This window comes from Lampris incognitus, chromosome 11, assembly GCF_029633865.1.
Source record: "Lampris incognitus isolate fLamInc1 chromosome 11, fLamInc1.hap2, whole genome shotgun sequence".
NCBI lineage: Eukaryota > Metazoa > Chordata > Actinopteri > Lampriformes > Lampridae > Lampris > Lampris incognitus.
In genome coordinates this window covers 18732439-18746927 of record NC_079221.1, presented here as the reverse complement: position 1 = coordinate 18746927, position 14489 = coordinate 18732439, and the positions used below count along the sequence as shown (strand labels likewise).

Genomic DNA, 14489 nt, shown 5'->3' with positions numbered 1-14489 from the left:
TCAATCAAGTTGCATTTTATATAGCGCTTTTCTAGCTGCAACAGCCACTCAAAGCACTTTACATTTCTGGTCAAATATGAATTTCAGACACCTGTTATAAATGGAACACAAGCTGTTTTCTGTATAATCACTACCTATTTTGTATGCATAAGGCCCCCGAAATGTGACATTACAATACCATCATCTCATTTAAACACATGTTAAAACAACACACAGTACATACTCTACTTTGTACTCTTCTCATGTATGTGATTCTAGTTTTTTGAGTTTTATTGATCACCTATTACGTTTACACATACAAAGACAATGACTTGGTGGAATTCTCATATAAATAAATGCAAGGGACAGCACAATACTCAACAGTATCTGCACGACAAGGACTCAATGGAATAAAGGGATTCATGCAGTTATAACCCGATTTGTGTGTAAAATCACAAAACAATAGGTTTATAACTGCATGAAGTACTAGTAGTAGTAGTAGTTGTCGTCATAGTAGTAGTGTGTAAAATCACAAAACAATAGAAAGTCGTCATAGTTAGAAAATCTGGATCTTAGAAAATCTGTAGCTATTGGGTCACTACTCTACATTGTTTACATACTGACTTGCAATGTTATATTAGGTAAACCACTGAATAAGGCCTGTCACCCCATTCCATTTGATCTATGCTTTTATCCAAAGTGTACCCTGAATGCACACATTTTAAAATATAAGTAACACAATGAGGATCCCACCTCTATCTACATCAGGCTAGGTTTAGTCCCTATCTATTGTGTTACAGAGGGCCACCATATTAAAACAGCTAAACTCACATGTGATTCTGTTCAGGTGGAGTCGCCAGATGTGGAGGATACCTCATCACCTCAAGCAGAAATGGCTGAGGAACCAATGGAGACCTCGCATCCTGAAGCATCAGACTTAAATGAACCAATTGAAGATGACGACACCGCAGTAGAACCTGAGGCTGGAAGTGGCACTGAAGACGCAGAATAAGTCTGCTCAACAGGAAAGACAAATGCACTCAAAATGTTAACTGCTAAACGTGTTTTTGCCAGTGAAATGACTGGACTAGTTTAGCAAATTTCCTTGTTAAGCGATTTGCTGTCGTTTTTGTATTTGTAGGAAATATAAAGATTATGTATTTTGAGGTTAGAAATGTCATGCTTTGTATACAAAAGCATTCCTTCATTTCACTGAGTATGCAAATCAATAAAAGACTGTCTCTTTAAGTCACCATGAGTGTGGTCCAGCATGAGTCACTTTAAGTGTCAAATAGAACCCATTTGAAGAGGTGTTTGAATTTCAAAAACCAATATTTTTTAAATTTTTGTACGTTGCACATCTCCCTTCCCCATTGGACAATATGCACGTGCTGTGCATGACAACGCAGTAGATGGTATGTCCTTCCTCGAGTAGTTTCATTGACAGCTGATGATTGCTTATAGCATGAAACAGGCTTGTACTGTCATAGAAAATGTATTTGATTTACTGGATTATTTTGCTCATTTATTGCGCACTAGCCGTACCGTTGAGTTTTTCTTCTAACAAAGTTATATACTGATATGAAATATGCAGCAACCGTAGTTTCTATGTCTACCAGTAACAGTAGCGCCTTGAGAAAGTGGAGACAGATGGGGCTGGTGAACAGCTCTCAAATTTGTAGAATTCCAATGCGTGAGATTTGTTGATGGACGGACAGACGGGGCGGTCAAAAACGAAGAATATAATTATTTGTTTTTTGTTTTATTAACAAAAAACGAAGAATACAATTATGTATTTTTATTTTTTTAATATGTAATGATCACGGATGTGTAGACTCGCTAGCCCTTGGCGAACGGCACAGACCCTTTAGTCAACTGTTAACGTAGTCGCCAGTGGTTCGAGGGACACGGGTTCGCGTCCTGGCTGCGGCGGTTTCCCGGTCCGGGAACCAGCTCCCTTACGCCTCTGGCCGCACGCGCTTCCGATGGCCTCACGGTCTCGCCATCACACTTCTAACACCAATGTAGCGAATTCTGGGAGCAGCCGGGACGCGAACCCGGGTCTCCCGCATATGTGTGCGCACTGCTTAAGTTTAGTTTCGACATTTTTGCAAGCTGTCGTAAACATCAAGTGGCACAAGCCGTAAACCCGACGTTGAGGAGCAAGATCGAGGAACGCGTCTGAATAACTAAAGTAACGCTCAACCAATTAGATGTATTAACGATTCAACCAATTAGATTTTACTGTTCGTGTATTTCTGACACTAACAAATCAAATCAAACCAATTAATAAACTAAAGTATAGGCTATTTCATTACCATGTTTATAGAGCTTTTTCCATTGCTACGTGTACAGCTAACGAGTTCTGGATGAGATGCGTGAGATGTCGGAACCTATGCGTGAGATGGGTTTCAATGCATACTTGAGAGTTAAGCATTTTAGGGGGTGGCACATTGAATTTCAGGGTTTGCAGTTCATTAATACGAAGGTGAGATGATAATGGATCATTAACTGCTCTTTCAAATGCCAATTTGGATGCGTCATCACCTCTAGGTCAAAAGAATGGAAAGCCAAAACTAAACTTTAATCCCATAATAAATATGCTGTTTCATATGTCTGGGGCTGCACTTCTTATTTTTCACAAGTCATCTTTCAATTCTTTGAACCATAACCTCAAGGGGATTTTTTTTTAATTCTAGGTGGTGGTGAAAAACATTTTAATAGAAATCGCTTAACGGAAACTTTATTTTGAAAAGTCGGCGTTTTTCCACCCACGAAGAGGCCGAAGTAGTAATCCTAGGTTTGCGAAACTCTCGCACTAATTTAACCTCAACGTAGCCCTAATCTTAACCTAATTTTAACCGATATCTAACCGACAACCTAATCTCGACCTAATTTAACCGAACGTTTACTTTATTCTCTCCCATCTACCATTGTTAAACCAAGTGCGCATGTGCGAAAATTTCACAACTCTAGGGTTACCGTCTAGGCAGGATCCCTCAGATGAGCCTGACGGCAGTTTGTGTCATTTAAACAATTTCTGTTATAGAACGGGACGTTGGCAATTCAACAGACTTTCAACAAACGAGCTGCTGTAGCCGCCGGTAAGCAATGAAAGCTGTTATCCTGGCTGCGGGGTACGGAACCAGGCTGCAGGCGGACGTGGAGGCGGACACCAGCGGACGGTCCCAACACCTGGCCGGCGTCGCCAAACCTCTTCTGCCCGTAGGACGCCGGGCTCTCGTATCACACTGGGTACGAGCCCTGACGCGATCCAGCTGTGTGGACACCATTTATGTCGTGGTGAGTTGCTGAGTTTAATTTTTTTTCCCTCAAATATATGTATTTACTTAAGTATGTGCTGATGTCGGAGACTTCCCAACTGTCAAGTCCACCTCGGGTATCTTAACACTTTGTCCACACAGTCGAGTGACTGGGGTTTATTTATCAGATGGTTCGTTAAAAGTGATCTAAAAGTGAGATGGTTCTTTTTAAGGTTTGTTGGCCATATTTCCTTTTGCCTAACTGCGACTCAGTGTTAAAAGTCGCCTCGTAGAAAACCGTCTTCAGTCTTCTGGTATCCTCAGTGAACAGAAGTGGAAATAGGGTGTGTTATGCCTATCGTTAAAATGTGATCCTTGTAGTGACGTAGGGTTAAAACAACCAGGGACTGGATTTATCAGACGTTGAGGATCGCTCATCAGTGTCATTCATTTGGTCCAAATCCCTGAGAACTACTGTTAAGCCATCAATACCTTTTTGTAAATTGTAATCAGGGCATGTATTAATCTTCTGCAGAAAAAGAGGCACAGTAGACAAGCCATATTACACACTGGGTTATATCAGGGCACTGAATATGAAAAGATATTTTAATACTTAAAAGTACATTTAAGAAAGAGTACTTGTATGCTTTTATTGAGGTAGAGATGTCAATGTGGTTCTTTCACTTTTACAAGGGTAAATTCATGTCGGGGTATTTGTACTTTTACTGAAGTGGTACCACGGGTACCGATCAATTTTAATGCTCTTGGACCGCATTGTGTTGCAGAAGAATTCAACAAAAGTAAAGCAGTCCAAAGTAATAGTCGTTTCATAAACATTTCAGAACATGTAAGAGAAAATAAATGTGAAGAATAAAAGGATGCCAATGTGAAACTGACATAAAAACCGCAATGCAACATATACTGCTGCTGTCTAATGTAACCCACTGTCATGTTGTTTTCTCTTGAACAGACAAATTTTCTTTACAATGACGCATTTGAGAGATGGGCGGAAGAGTTCTCAAATGTCCAGATTCTCAGCGATCAGACCAAGAGCAATGATGTAAATGAAGTTTCACTGTCATCATTCCAGCATATAGAAGCAATTAGTGACTGTGCGCTAAGCAATAGAGCTATGATATAGAGGGGTTTAAAAAAATATGCCTTACTCATCACCAGTGATCATAAAGATCTCAGACTACTGGTAGTGCAAGCTTAGCTTGGGTTATAGCCTTAATGGTCTGCATACTACCAACCTGATTGTTAATGGTTTCAAGTTCATAAAGCTATATAATAAATATTGGCTCTTTTTACCATTACTTGAACTTTTGATGATGCAGAGACTATTTATTTCACTTTTAAGACTGTCAGAGTTGCTTAGCAGATCAGGAATCGGTCCATTCAAGTCATCAGTTATCCAAGTAAACTGCTGTGTGCACTGTGCAACATATTTGTTGTCGGTTATAAAAGCAGGGGCTACAGCTTTGGGATTGCTTCTTTGGTTCGGTGAATTACATTCTGTATTCAATATTAAAACATCTAATTTCATCAGCCTAATTTATTTCCTGATTTCACTAGGAGCGTCTTGGTGCTGTCGCTTGCTTGCAGCTTGCAGTCAAGCACTTCAAGATAGACGATCATTTAATAGTTATTGGGGGGTATGTTTGCTGAACTTATATTTGTTTCCATGCACTTATAATTCTCAGTGAAGGTTTGAATCAACTCCTGTTACTGACAACTTCATTAAAATATTTACATTTTTACAGTGACACACTCTTCAGAGAAGATTTTAGCCTCACCAGAGTGAATGAGAGGTTTTCTGATCTTCAAGCTAAGTGTGAGGACAGCTGTCTAGTGCTCTCTTATCAGTGTAAAGATGACGGTGAGTTTGCCACCCCACAAGACCTGCCATTTTGGAGATGCTCTGACCAGTTGTCTAGCCATCACAATTTGGCCCTTATCAAATTCGCTGAGATCTTTGTGCTTGTCCACTTTTCCTGCTTCCAACACATCAACTTCAAGAACTGACTGTTCACTTATATTCCACCCCTTGACAGGTGCCATTGTAACAAGATAATCAATGTTATTCACTTACCTGTCAGTGGTTTTAATGTTTTGGCTGATTTGTGTATGTATATGTGAGGGCCTCATTCTTCAGAAATCAGTTATGGGTTTTGGCAGAATTACATTTTCTGTTTTTACAGAAACACATAAATATGGAATATTGGAGGTGGACGAAGATCTCCGTGTCCACTGCATGAGGGAGAAACCTCTTCCATCTGAGACAAAATCAAGAAGGGCAGTAAGTTCCCATAACCTGGTTTACACGTGGTCCACTGAAGCCTTAAACCATTCCAAGAACATTTATGCATGCAAAAACGAGTAATTTCTGACCCCGTGACAACTAAGTTGTTTACATGGCTGTCAAACAAGGATGAACTAAGATGAAATCTGATTTTACTGTTCCTGTGTTAAAATGCAACTCGTGGAAATCCTGAGATTATGGAAACTCACCATTTCTATTTGTGTTGCAGTGCCCTTGTTTCTATTTGTTTTCCAAAAACAGCCTTCATCTTTTGGATGCATTTCTTGAAGAAAAAAGGGTAGGTAAATTTAATAATCCTCGGTTTTTTGTTTTTTTAACCTAGGATTAATACTTCTTTATTTTATTTAATTTTAATACCCAACTTTGTTCTCCATAGAAAGCACCTATTGAAGAGAAAGATGCTCCCGGAAACTTTGTATCCTGGCTTATTCGAAGGTAATATTGAAAACAGGGGCTTTTGCTAAAATAAGGATGAAATAGGGATTTTAGTAACCAAGTAACAATACTAAGCAATGAGCACCCCCCCTCAACTATTTTTCTATTGGCAGCATCGTCTCAGTATCCAAATGGTCAAGCAAGATTAGGATGGCTACATGGTCAATTTTCTAGCTCTGAAACATGACCTGGAAAAACTGTTGACTTGATTTGTGCAAATTTTTCACCTTTTCAAACTTTTAAAAGAAACATCCTTAAAAGTTTGAAATTTCTTAAATTACTTGGCTTAAACCTGACAAAAATGAAAGCAAGGGGGCGGGAATTTCAAACTGTTTTCCATACGTTTAAAATTTGACTTCTAGACCAAAGTTAATTCTACTGTTATTAAGATAGATTGCCAGTGAATATTGTAATATTAAATAAGAAAATAGTGCAGGCTTATTAACTTTGTAAAATTAAACCATTTTGCTTGTTACAGCTTCACATTAATATGGAGGGATATTGGCAATGTCTTGCCATAAGTTTAATTCATAATAAAAAAATTGCACTTTTTATCAATTTGTCTCACCATATTGTCAAATAAAGGACATTTTTAATATGAATATGGAACAGAGATATATTTACAGATTAAAAAAAAAACTTTGTTCATTTCAGGACGCCGGTGTACATTCTTCAGATTTCTGGACGATTTGATGTTGGAAACCTACCGTCCTATACTGCATGTGACCTTTATTTCAGAGAACACCTTCAAGACATCGAGTCATACATGGTGTAGAGATGAAAAACATCTTTCCTTGCTTTACATATTTTAAAATCATTAATCATTTAAATCAAACAGCAAATAAGCTTAACTTGAAATGTCCTCTTTGCCAAGCTCAGTTGTGTATTTAAAATCCAATTGCAAGTATGATGTTTTTTATCATTAACTTTCTAATGAATTAATCCTCCCTTTTAAAACTACAAAATTGTCTACCCCGTGAAGAGTCTATTGCACTTATCAGAGGCCTTTTCATGGCTGTTTTCCATCTTGGCGATCCGGGAGCCAAACTGCATGGCTCTCTTGGGCAGTACGGCAGAGGGGCCGAGGCCCAACTCCTTAGCCACTAGTCTCAAGAGAAGCTTCTCCCCAATACCTCGTGGCAAAGACAGATCTGCCTTGCTCTGCACAGGCAGGGAATTCAAGTAGCTCACCACATCCTCATCTAAGTAGGGGAATCTAGAATGCAGAAATTATATTTATTAAATCCCTTAAACCTGCGTCATAAGTGGAATCAAGAGATGTGTAATGTAGGGGTGTTCTAAAATCTGTAGTTTGTTTGCTTTGTTCCAAATCAGTCTAATTTGTTATATTGCCTCAATTACCTATGGGCTTGGGTTTGGTTTCACACAGGTATATTTCTAAATGAACCACTTTATTTGTAAACAGTTACACATAATGACATACCCCTCCAATTAACAGAGTTGATCCATAATGCATAGCAATTTCAAGAATTTGGTCAGATTGCATTCTTACTGTAAAAGAAATGTTCTGGAGTTCATTTGAAAGTTTAGCAACTGGGACCACCTTCTCTTGGTGGTCTCTGTGCAACTGTGTTGGATATCACCTGAGTATGACTGTTGTTTTCACATGACTGAACTTGGGGAGAAAACGCTCCAGGGTTCAAAATAAAATGCTCCAAACAAACTTATTGCGAATTACCTCAAAAGTGACATTATGCCCATGCCAAGTGGCATCCAAAATAGGAAACAAGTTCTATTGCTTACCTGGCTTCCTTTCCATGGTCTCCAATGACTCTGTCATCGCGGCCCAAGTTTCTTGAGGAGATTCTTCCCAGCTCCATGGCAAGCTCTTGGACCAGTCCCTCATGTCCAGACATCTTAAATCGGACTCTGTGTCTGGAGTAACCAGCAAGCTGCTCGTCTGCTCCGATGCCAGTCAATATGACCTGCGTTCATTAAACAACAAAATACAGATTAATGCAAATAAACTCTGCAGCTGAGGATTATACCTATTTGACCACAATGATTACACATTCCTTTGTTATGAAATTGTAGGAAAAAATAATCGCTTAAGAGACATTTAAAGTAGTACTGGTAAAATAAAATAAAAATCTCCAATAAAGCTTTTATTACTGCAAAGCGCAAAGTTTGACGAATGAACTTCACCTTTGCTGATGAAGTGAAGAGCCTTTGGTCATTGCTCTCTGTGATGAAACCACTCCCTCTGGCCGCAAACCACATGGCACATCCAATGCTGTCATCGAGCACTGTTTCCAGTGGATGCACCAAGTGACAAATTCGTTGCTGTCGTGCTGTCTGAAGTTCCTCTTGGGTGATATTGATTTCGACAAAATTCCATCTTCTTGTTGGATTCAAATCCAGTAATTCCTTCAGACCAGCTCTTCCAGTGATTCTGTCTGGAACATCAAAGGGTCTGTATATTTGGGGATGAGCTGCATCACTCATGGAATCTGTGGTCTTATTTTTATGCTTTTTGGGTCTTTTAGTGGATTCTTCCTTCGCCTTTAGCTCCTGCATTTTAAATGCTACATTTAGAAGATCTATAGGTTGATGGGTGGGTATGTGACGATCAGCCAAGGCTGCAAGGACCATAGAGTCTATACCCCCGGAGAAGAGTATGGCAACAGTAGCTTGGTATTCATTGGATGGCAAGTTTTCTTGTCCGCCACTAGGCAAACATTGAACACGTTGCCGCACTGCCTCACTGAGCACATCAATAAGACCATCTACCTCATTAGCCCTACCTGTATATACTAAAAACTGTTCCAGGTCCTCAACAGATGGATGCAAACTTGCACAAAAGGTTCTCTCATTTAATGATTTCGGCAACATCATATTCAATGGACTCACTGGTGAGGTGAGAACAATTCCTGATTGATTCATCATTGCAACACAATTGTTAGGGAGACCCTCCCACTTAATTTCAGAGAAAACTGGAGAAAGATTACCTCCCACGTGAGTCCAAGGATAAACCTCAAAGGTTAGTAATCCAGTTTGTGCAGCTGCTTTCAGATCAATCCTGTAAACACCGACAGCAGGGACTTCTTGCCAAAGAGATCGCTCAGAGCCAAAAGCCTGGACAGCAACAGATGTCAGAGTCAAAGCACCCTCATCTGCATCAAACTGCCAAAGCAAACTTCGCCTGCCAAAGAAGTCTCTGCCAAACCAAAGGTAGTTTCCAACCTGCTGGTAGTAAACAAATGCCCAGGGTCCACGTACATAGGAAAGGATGGACAGAATCTCTGAAGGGCTGTTACATGCAAAAAGCTTCTGGGAGAGAATATCTGTGTCATTATCCACAGAGTTTATTGGTAATCCTCCAAAAACCTCCCCATTCCACATCAAGATATTTCCGATACTGTCTTGGATTGGCTGAGGGGTAAGGAGACCCCTCATGTGAAGGACATGGGCAGAGAATACACACTGATAGAAGGGATTTGAGCCTGTTACGGTTATGTCCTGACTTGAATTAGGTCCTCTCCTTTTCAAATATTGTAAAATTGTCTTGTCCAATTCATGATGAGTGGACAACAATCTCAACAAACAAAAGATGCCACACATGGCTGTGGTGATGTTTTCCCAGAAAGGGTCAGTTCTACATATCTTGCAATTCCTTTTTCATGTCATCCAATTCCCCTGTGGGTGGAGAATTCACTTATTACTGTATGATTGCATTCATCTTTAAATTTGTATTCACCTTTAAATGCCAAAGTAGTTAATGTGTACTATATTCATCAAAACGAGTTTGCTGTGCTTTAGGTGATGGGTTTGAGCTTACTTTTGCATGAGCTGAGTGTCTGAACTCTGTCTGACAGGAAAAAGATGTTGCTGTTGCGCTGTTGGGTGTAGACTTTCTGAGAAGAGAATTACAAACACCTGAGTATATATTGCAAAGCAGTTTAGTTGCTTCGGTTCGACTGCCTTTCACACGAGGCAACTCACCCTGTTTTTCTTCAGATTGGAGAGTTCATCTACTACAACCTTCTTCTCCTTGATCTGTGAAGAAAAACGTCAAGTTCATACTTTTGGTAATATGATAAATTTTTTGGCACAAAAATGAGAGGTGCGAGGAGAACACTTTCAGTCCGAGGAACCACAATGTCTGTGTAAGTAGTCACATGAACTTAATAAGATCCAGCATAAATATGGATAAGAAGATATCTTTGTTATTGAGCCGTTCACGTCCATTTGTTGCTGTGCTCCACGTGTTTTCTATCGGGGTTAAACAAGTTCACGCACGTTGCCGCACGCCTCGGCGTCGTTTAAAGTAACGCTACATGCATTTTGATGTCAATAGTGTTGGAAGGTTAATTAAAAGATTTTCGCTGCATCGGTGTCTACAAAGGCGTCCACTAGTTACATTATCGGTGTATTTTCTTTGCTTCTACAGTAGCATCCAAAATTATTTTGGCTCACTAGAAACTTATTTGAGCTGAATCGGCTACCTTTTTATTTAGTTCCTCTTTGACTGCAGACAGTCCTTCAAAATCTTCTTCGTTTTCTCGGTATTTTGACATGTTGGCGGGGGGGGGCAGCGCTTACAATACAAATCTAACCTTGAGATGTGGTCGATAAACTCTTAATTCAGTCAAACTAGGTTAGCTCACTTGCTAGCGACAGATGTAAACACATGTGCGGCTATCGATTTACTTCCGGGTCCGGCGTTCTTCCGCTTCTCTTTTCCTCTTGCTGCCCTCATCTGGCTGAAGGTTGATTTGCAGCTAAACTGAACTGCAACGTTTCGCACGCTTAAATGAAAATACTAAACGTTGCTAATTCAACAGTTGTTTTTTTTTCGTTTAGTTTTATTTGAGAGGGATTACTTGCATTTGTATTTATTATTCTTTTTTTATTTGTTTTTGTTATGAGAGCAACGAGGAGAGTCCCACTGCCAGTTTTATTAGATTACAACAGATGAAATTAAAACGATCCCTCTGGGGAAATTGAATTGTCATCCGGTGGTTTCCTGGTCTTTACCCCGTCTGCAAAACGCTTAACAGTTGCTCAAAACCACACAGCCCTCTTACAGCCTAGAGACTTTAGACATACCTCAGTACCCCGCCACCACCACCCCATCCGCTCTGCGCACGCACACACACACACACACACACACACACACACACACACACACACACACACACACACACACACACACACACACACACACACACACACACACACACCATGTCAACCTATACTTGTGGGGACCCCTCATTGACTACATTCATTCCCTAGCCCTTAACCCTGCCCTAACCTTAAACATCATAACTACATGCCTAACCTTAACATAATCCTGCTTCTAACCTTAACTCGAAACCCAAATCCTAACTCTATAATAGACACTTACACATGGGGACCTATAAAATGTCCCCACAATGTAGGTGGTTTCAGGTTTTGTGACCTAATGGGGACATTTGGATAGAAAAACCTGGTATACACACACACAAACACACACACACACACACACACACACACACACACACACACACACACACACACACACACCATGTCAACCTATACTTGTGGGGACCCCTCATTGACTACATTCATTCCCTAGCCCTTAACCCTGCCCTAACCTTAAACATCATAACTGCATGCCTAACTCGAAACCCAAATCCTAACTCTATAATAGACACTTACACATGGGGACCTATAAAATGTCCCCACAATGTAGGTGGTTTCAGGTTTTGTGACCTAATGGGGACATTTGGATAGAAAAACCTGGTATACACACACACACACACACACACACACACACACACACACACACACACACACACACACACACACACACACACACACGTACATCAATGAAAATCTCTAGACCATCAAGTTGCTCATATCTTTCATATTCTCTCAGTTTCTTGAAATTTGAATCTTTTACTTTCTGTTCCTGGACACTTTTCTCATCGAGCACCTTAATGGGACATCAAGTCCTTCAGAAATCAAGTTCGCCAGCATCGTTCAGCTGTCATTCATGCCAACTATAATATTAAAAGATGGGAGAAAGAGGTATCTTTTACTGTATATTTTCTCAGCTTTTGACCAGGTAATCACAGTATATATCAATTTTAAAAAAACAAAAACATGTTGAAGTCTTAACTGGAGGAAATGTTAAGTCGTTTTCACATTTTGTTCTACAGTTCACAAAAATTCAGCCTTCATTTGTCCCCGCATGTATTTGAGGTCATGTCAGAAGAGGAGCTCTACAGTTTCTACCAAGGCAGGATTTTATGTTTCTCACCAGATGACAATACAACAGATTGGCGAATACTCTCAATAGTACCATTATGATACCGGTATCACAATAGAGTGTGAATCTATCTATTTTCAGAAGAATCTGACTGAGCAAAACATAGGCGTTGCCATGCACATACTGTCAGTGACTAGTTCTGCTAAAGCCTCTCCGTGGCTCCTTTATGGTGGTTGTTGACCAGCCCCATGGCACATGCTGTAATTAATGTTTGTTCGCCTTTGGTATAGTTGCAATTTTTTTTTCTTACCATCAGAGATTCAGTACAAACAGCAACAACTGAGGAGAGATTATTTTGATGACACAATGCTGAGCATGGTCCATTATGCCAGACAATGACCTTTGATGTTTATCATTCTCTGGCCAGGTCAGAAAAGCCGCCAGGCTTCACATCAAGGTCTTACGTCTCAGGCAATAGTAGACCCACTGTTATGTTCCAAAAAATGACAAATGTGGTAATTATAGTTGTTGTTTCTTTCTTTTTTTGGTTACCCCTTGCTGAGATGGATGGCCCTGCTAAGAGGCAGATGCAGTACTGTGGATTCTAGTCACACTGTAACATGGGCCCTGTTCACACTGGAGATACCTATGGTTGTTGCTCCTTCTTCTAGTAGTGCTAAATCCAGTCAGTTTCACACTCGGTCTGGTTGTTAACGGGAGTGACAACTGGTAGCATAGTAGTGAGTCCTGCTTGATACAGGTAGTGACGGTCGAAGCTGACACCAGTTCTTATGCAGTTACCTTGTGCATGTATTGACAGAAACAGGATAACTGGCAGTTGATGTGCAGTAATTAACGGCACGATTTAATTTGGACATATGCTGGGACAAAATTCCTTTTTGGGTTTGGGATTATTTTTATTTATTTATTTATTTATTTTTCTGTATTCGCTGAAGACAGCTGAAGACACAAAAACACACTTCTTCTCCGGCTTCTCCAAACAACGTCAACAAAACTTGAAGGGGTTGCCCCCCATATTTGCTGACATTGGCGATCACGTTTACGCCTGTGTGATATTTGAAAGGCAAGATTTACATTGTTGTTCATATACTATGTGAACATTCTTGGTCTTCTAAATGAATATGCGTGTGTACGGACACAGAAATCGATTGACTCCATTTAATAATTTTGATTGTCAAGCTTGAAGGTGCAAATGTGAATGGGGCCATGGTGACTTAGCGAGTTACCTCAATCACAGACCATATAAGTGTAGATCGATACGGAGTCACTGGTCTTATTGAGCTGGGTAGGAATAGTGTTGCACAATATTAAAGGTGCTACATATGACATTCAGCGCCAGCCAGGGATGGGCAACATGATCCAGAAAGGGCCGATGTGGGTGCAGGTCTTTGTTCCAACCAAGCAGTTTTACATCAGATTATATTAGTCAACCAATAGTCTTTGCTAAGGACCTTGATTTGTAGACTCAGGTGCATCCACACCGGCTCTTTCTGGATCATGTTGCCCATCCCTGAGTCCCCCCTGGCATTCTTGGCTATAATCTTGTTTGGCTGGAATATTGATTTTTACAATATATTAACATTAGTAAAATATTCACCTTGGTAAGGGGGCTATTTCTTCGATCTGCTGAGTGACCTAAATCCATGTAATGTTATTAGCTTGCTAGCTATCCTGCTAAATAGCTACCTCAGATGCCCTTACATGCACATGCGATGCGCAACATGCACATGTGGTCAGACTGGCTTCCAAAACAAAGAACAGGGAAGCTCACATTACAACACACACAGAGTTTGACTTCATTCTTTGCTCAGGATGCCATTACTCCACTATCTCTTTACATATCAAATAGTTGTTTGCTGCTATATTAATGTTCGAAATCTCACATATAGCACCTTTAAGCTCTGTATTACAACAAAATGAGAGAGCCCAACACAAAAGAAAAATAGAAGATATACATGTATGAGCTGCATGCCTTCTGGAGAACAGATGTATAACAAGTGATCAGACTGAATCTTGTTTATAATATGCATTAGCTAAGATTTTGGACGGTGCCCCCTTCCACCTGTACCTCATCCCATCTCTGGTTTTGGCTTGCGAGTGTCAGATGGATTGCCAGGCTGCAATGGCAAACCATACACGTACTTGTATTTTTGTCCTTGAAGTATAATTTTAGCCTGCGTAAACAGATGTGTTGTTCCACAGCCTGGCCAAGAAGATCCTATTGGGAAGACATATCTCTGTCCAGGGTTACATG

General features: G+C 40.2%; 4 protein-coding genes across 6 annotated transcripts in view; 2 read left to right on the top strand and 2 right to left on the bottom strand.

Moving 5' to 3' along the window:
• The window catches only part of sympk (symplekin), a 41187-nt gene extending 39959 nt beyond the window's left edge, over positions 1-1228 (top strand). For both annotated transcript variants that reach the window (XM_056289453.1, XM_056289452.1), the window contains exon 27: positions 827-1228. In XM_056289453.1, coding sequence (XP_056145428.1) covers positions 827-991 — 165 coding nt within the window. In that variant the 3' untranslated portion in view covers positions 992-1228. The remainder of the gene's footprint in view (positions 1-826) is intronic.
• A 1450-nt stretch (positions 1229-2678) lies between these two features.
• Positions 2679-6788, top strand: zgc:136439 (uncharacterized protein LOC678627 homolog). Of its 2 annotated transcripts, XM_056289514.1 has the most exons (8): positions 2682-3282; positions 4213-4302; positions 4818-4897; positions 5006-5121; positions 5444-5541; positions 5774-5842; positions 5942-6000; positions 6655-6788. In XM_056289514.1, exons 1-8 carry the CDS (start codon positions 3091-3093, stop codon positions 6773-6775), a joined length of 825 nt encoding a protein of 274 aa, XP_056145489.1. In that variant the 5' UTR covers positions 2682-3090; the 3' UTR covers positions 6776-6788. The 2 variants fall into 2 exon arrangements, with proteins under 2 accessions (XP_056145490.1, XP_056145489.1); XM_056289515.1 differs by lacking the exon at positions 4213-4302 and having other exon boundaries at positions 2679-3282.
• A 181-nt stretch (positions 6789-6969) lies between these two features.
• Positions 6970-9582, bottom strand: asnsd1 (asparagine synthetase domain containing 1). Its single transcript, XM_056289513.1, has 3 exons — positions 8167-9582; positions 7765-7946; positions 6970-7216 (listed from the first exon to the last, which is right to left on the bottom strand). Exons 1-3 carry the CDS (start codon positions 9580-9582, stop codon positions 6970-6972), a joined length of 1845 nt encoding a protein of 614 aa, XP_056145488.1.
• Positions 9552-10603, bottom strand: LOC130120780 (ASNSD1 upstream open reading frame protein-like). The gene is made up of 4 exons (XM_056289517.1): positions 10467-10603; positions 9964-10017; positions 9800-9875; positions 9552-9657 (listed from the first exon to the last, which is right to left on the bottom strand). Exons 1-4 carry the CDS (start codon positions 10536-10538, stop codon positions 9617-9619), a joined length of 243 nt encoding a protein of 80 aa, XP_056145492.1. The 5' UTR covers positions 10539-10603; the 3' UTR covers positions 9552-9616.
• Between the last annotated feature and the right edge of the window lie 3886 nt (positions 10604-14489).

Coding starts and splice junctions, on each gene's coding strand:
- zgc:136439 (XM_056289514.1), top strand. CDS start 3,091: ATGAAAGCTGTTATCCTGGCTGCGGGGTACGGAACCAGGCTGCAGGCG. Junction 5,122..5,443: donor TTATCAGTGTAAAGATGACG/GTGAGTTTGCCA, acceptor CTGTTTTTACAG/AAACACATAAATATGGAATA. Junction 5,542..5,773: donor AGACAAAATCAAGAAGGGCA/GTAAGTTCCCAT, acceptor TTTGTGTTGCAG/TGCCCTTGTTTCTATTTGTT.
- asnsd1 (XM_056289513.1), bottom strand. CDS start 9,582: ATGTGTGGCATCTTTTGTTTGTTGAGATTGTTGTCCACTCATCATGAA. Junction 7,947..8,166: donor TCTTCACTTCATCAGCAAAG/GTGAAGTTCATT, acceptor TAATGAACGCAG/GTCATATTGACTGGCATCGG. Junction 7,217..7,764: donor GACCATGGAAAGGAAGCCAG/GTAAGCAATAGA, acceptor TCTGCATTCTAG/ATTCCCCTACTTAGATGAGG.
- LOC130120780 (XM_056289517.1), bottom strand. CDS start 10,538: ATGTCAAAATACCGAGAAAACGAAGAAGATTTTGAAGGACTGTCTGCA. Junction 10,018..10,466: donor AAGAGGAACTAAATAAAAAG/GTAGCCGATTCA, acceptor TTTTCTTCACAG/ATCAAGGAGAAGAAGGTTGT. Junction 9,658..9,799: donor GACACTCAGCTCATGCAAAA/GTAAGCTCAAAC, acceptor CTCCACCCACAG/GGGAATTGGATGACATGAAA.